Genomic DNA, 4239 nt, shown 5'->3' with positions numbered 1-4239 from the left:
TCACGCACCGAGCCCCCCTTGTAGGTGCGGAACTTCCTCAGGTCTGGGGAGAGCAGGAGAGACACTGAGCGAGGTGGGATGCAGCCAGGGCGAGCCCCTGCACCCCGAGGCAAGCATCGCAGCCTGCGCCAAACCTGGGCACTGCTCTGCCCTCCCAAGGAAGGGCTGGCACGTTTTACCCGCCCTGGTTTTCAGCTCTTGGGCATGAGCCGTGAAAGGCAGCAGCAGGCTGGGGCCGCAGCGGGGAGCCTGGCCCCCGTGCACTCACCGGTCTGCAGCGGGAGGGAGATGTGCATCCTCCAGTTGGTCCTCACCACTGACCGTCCCCTCGCCTCCAGGGCTGAGACGATGGGACCCTCAGTAGGCTCCTTCTCGATGCGGTCGCTGACGTCCTGCGTGGCCAAGAGCAGGGATGGGTGGGTATGGCACTGCCCTCGCCCCACACTGCCCTGTCCAGTGCCAAGGGAGCACAGAAACGGTCTGTCCCCAGCCCCAAACCCAAGGACCCTCCACCTCTTCCAAAAGCAGCTCAAATGAGCACATTGCCCTAAACACAGCTGTTTCCAGAACTTGTTTTTCAGAGCACGCCTATGTTCCCTGCCCGCTGGGACAGCGTGCACCCACCTGGAAGAACTGCAGCTGCTTCTCCTGACTCCAGAAAAAGGGATGCACAAGGACCACAGGGGCCGAGGGTCGGCGCTGGGGCTCGGGGCTGATCATTGCCACAATCAGCTCTCTCGCAACAAGCTTGTCTGGTAGGCGAAACGACACAATGGAGAGCTAAGGCCCCGCAAGAAGGACCGGGAGCTGCGCCCCTCCGCCCAGGGCTTCCCTGCAGGGAGGTGCCTGTGGGGAAGGGTCTCACCATGAGCTTCGTCCTGCAGGCAGCTCAGCTGGTAAGAGCCCGACAAGATGTTGGCCTGTCGCCGCAAGCTGTCCCCAAACGGGTGCTGTCCTCCAGACACCACGTAGTAGAAGATGCAGCCGGCTGAGAAGATGTCGACAGCACAGGTCTGCAAAACACGAAGGGGGAGATGAGACCCTTGCAGCAAAGGGTGAGGAAAGCTCTCACCTCCCCGCTTTTCCATTCTTTTACGTGAACGCTTGGTCATTGGCTACAGAGCTGCTGGAAAATGCATCGCACCAGGGCTCCTGCCGGCCCTGCTCTCTGGAGTCAGCGAAGCTCCCATCCCATCAGGTCCTTATCAGGGAGGAGGTTTTCAGAGGCACAGACAGAAGTCGGGACTTCACGGCCAGAGAGGCATGCCAGGGCTGCTGGTGTCTCACCCAGCTGTGCAAACTGACCCCGGTACAAGGTTATGTAGAGCACGTTGCCAGCACCCGTATGTGCCCCGCCAGGGACCAGTACCAGTACAGCAACCGGCTTCAGCTAAACAGACAGGCAGAAGCGTAACCTTTGCAGCACGCCACGGCCCCCTCCGACCTCCCCACCCTGAATTTCTGAGGACCGTAGCCAGATGAGACGTCCTGTGCCAAACACAGCCGGGCACTGTCCCCGCAAGGGCAGGAGAGCCAGGCCAGCTGCTGGCTGGGGCGGTCCTGGCGAGGAGCACCGCTGCTCTGCATCTGGGCTGGCTCGGGCTCTCAGAGCTCTTGTCTTAATTATGCATTTCAGCAGCAGACCCCCAAGGCCGCTGCCATTATGGGGGACTCTGCCATGAGGGGCTCGAGGAGCACCCTAAGCGGGGGGAGGCGTCCGCAGCTCACTGACGGGGTTCTCCTTCGGGGCCTCCTGCAGCACCTCGGGCGCGATCCAGCCCTCGGTGCCAGGGATGCCGGAGCGGAGGCTGAAGCTCTGTCGTCCCCCCTGAAGCTTCTTGCAGAGACCAAAGTCAGAGATGACGGCTCGGATCTGCCCGTGGCGATTGGGGACAGAGATGAGGATGTTACAGGGCTTCAGGTCACGATGGACTGGAACAGAGAGCGCGCAGCGTCAGGGGCCAACAGAACAGGGCTCTGCCCGCTGCCCCGCACGCTGCCGACCCGACAGCCGCTGCCTGAACCCCGCAGCCTCGGCTGAGGACGGGACCAAGACGGGACGCGCTGCCCTCCTGCCCTCTTACCGATGCTGAGGGAGTGGAGGTGGGCCAGCCCCGACATGGTCTGACGCAGCAGAGACACCGGGTCCAGGCTGCGACGATCGAAGCTGGGGCTTTCCACGTACTGGAACCACACAGAGGCAGAAAGAGATGAACTGGGGCCTGATTTACTGGGGCAAAGAAGGCAAGGCTTGCTGGGAGAGAGGCTTCTCGCTAGGCTGACAGAGGCAGGAGGAGACAAGCCCATGCAGAGGCCGTTTGGGCCCAAGGCTTGCTGTTTCCAGCTCTACCAGTCGGCATCTATTCCCTCTGCAGCAAACTGCCCTCACTTGTGTCCTCAGACCTCTACAGCTCCAGCAACCCTCCTACTTTACGGAGTGGTAAAAGGATGCTTCTCCTCGCCGTGCCGATTCTCTTCCCAGCACATGAACAAAACTGCCCTGAGCGATGCCGAGGCTCGGAGCTGCCCTGTCCCTCCCGAGAGCGCAAACCGGCAGGAGAGCAAGGGCAGGGGCTCGACTGACCCAGGAGCCGTGATGCTGCTGGCTGCTCTGCCTCCCCAAAGCGCCTCGCAGCCCTGCCATGCCCGATCCCAACCCTGTTCCCTCTGACTGCTGGGAACCAGGTTCGGAGCAGGGGGGTACGCCCATGGCCAGGCCAGCACCCCAAAGAGGGCTCTGAACCTGGGAGCTGCTGGCTGCCAACCCTGCCCTCGGGCATGCACAGCACCCTGCTCCCGTGAGAGCACTGCGGGACCTCCCTGACAGCACAGGTGAAACCCCTGGGGATCAACCTGCAAGCACGGGGACAGCCAGGATTGATCGAAAGCCCCCCCAGCAGCAGCCCCACGCAGCCAGCCCCATGCCCCCGTGCCCAGGCTCACCTCCTGCAGCGTGGCGGAGCAGAGCTCGATGGCGATGTAGTGGAACTGCTTGTCCTTCTCGGTGCAGAAGTAGCGGACGACGTGGGGGTGCTCGTCCGACTCCCGGAGCAGCTGGACCTCGCGGTCCACGAGATGGAAACACTCGGGCAGGAGACGCTTCACGGCCACGTTCCGGCCATCAAACTGTCCCCTGCAGGAAGAGGCGATGGCGGTGTCCGTGCACAGCCATCCCCAGCCAGAGCAGAGCCCAGGGCTGCAGATGCGCAGCCCAGCCAGGCTCTGGCCGATGCTGGAAACTCGCCCCTCGGGGTCCTCAGCATGGGTCACCTTGGAGTGACCCCCCCAAAGACTTGTCACAGCCATGGACAGGCAGAAATCTCTGCAGCGAGCTGGAGCCTGAGGGCTCAGGTTCCCCTTTTTGTAGGAAAATAAGGTGTCTCGCCTTTTGCTGTGTTTAGTGCTGGGGAAAGGGGCTGAGCCAGAGCCAGGGGAACCTTAGGAAGGGCTAGACGTGCCGCTGCCGAGGGCAGCCTGGAGCCGGCACAGCCCAGCGGCCTGACAGCCTGGCGCAGGGGGGGGGAGGGGGGGCCCTTTTTTCGTACCCGGTACCTGGTTACCGAAGGCCACGAGCCCAGCTCCCCAGATGGGTTTGATGAGGACCATGAGAAGGGGAAGGTGGCAACCCTTTCTCTAAAGCCCCTGAACCAGTGGCTGCCACCCCGGGAAGGCGCTGCCTGGGCGCTGTCCTTGTGGATCCCAGGGCGAATGAGGGCGGAATGATGGCAAGTACCCCGGGGTGCCACTCACCTGAAGACAAAGGTTCCTCCAGCTCCGTGGCCCAGCACATCCTTGGGGTTAAAGGAAATTTTCCCAACTACAATCGCATCTGGTTCTGCATCTGCAGAGGAAGAGGAAGACAGTGACCCTTCAACCTGTAAGCGTTAGTCCTATATGAAGGAAATCCAGTTCTTTAACCATCTGGCCTTTTCTTGGGCCCTACTCTTCCTATTGCTTTTGTAGCCCATGCTTATCCAGCAGCAGGTCCTGCATCTCCTCCCACCTCAGCTGGGCTGCAGCCCTCTCATCTGCGGGGCATCTCTGCTCCTGCTTTGGGTGACACCACCTACAGACACAGAGCCCCTCACACCTTGCCCGTTCCCACCTGCACACACCTTCAGCAGCTGCCAGGACAGCTGGAGCCGGGCTCACCATCCCGTTAGCCAGGTCCTTCAGGGGGGCCGAGGGGCCGGAGCTCTGTGAGAGCTGCCACGCACTTCCCCAGCTCAGCCCTGGCCC

General features: G+C 62.1%; 1 protein-coding gene across 1 annotated transcript in view; it reads right to left on the bottom strand.

The window, feature by feature from the left end:
* Positions 1-8: 8 nt before the first annotated feature.
* The window catches only part of LOC104163932 (serine/threonine-protein kinase/endoribonuclease IRE1-like), a gene marked incomplete at its 3' end in the record, with an annotated part of 7513 nt that continues 3282 nt past the window's right edge, over positions 9-4239 (bottom strand). Inside the window, 9 exon segments of the mRNA XM_009703087.1 lie at positions 9-43; positions 269-392; positions 625-752; positions 866-1013; positions 1733-1932; positions 2085-2184; positions 2944-3133; positions 3751-3841; positions 4116-4232. Of these exon segments, the coding sequence (XP_009701389.1) occupies positions 9-43; positions 269-392; positions 625-752; positions 866-1013; positions 1733-1932; positions 2085-2184; positions 2944-3133; positions 3751-3841; positions 4116-4232 (1133 nt within the window).

Source organism: Cariama cristata, unplaced genomic scaffold (genome assembly GCF_000690535.1).
Source record: "Cariama cristata isolate BGI_N322 unplaced genomic scaffold, ASM69053v1 scaffold25956, whole genome shotgun sequence".
Classification (NCBI taxonomy): Eukaryota; Metazoa; Chordata; class Aves; order Cariamiformes; family Cariamidae; genus Cariama; species Cariama cristata.
The sequence above is the reverse complement of the archived record's forward strand: the minus strand, read 5'-3'. Positions and strand labels throughout refer to the sequence as shown.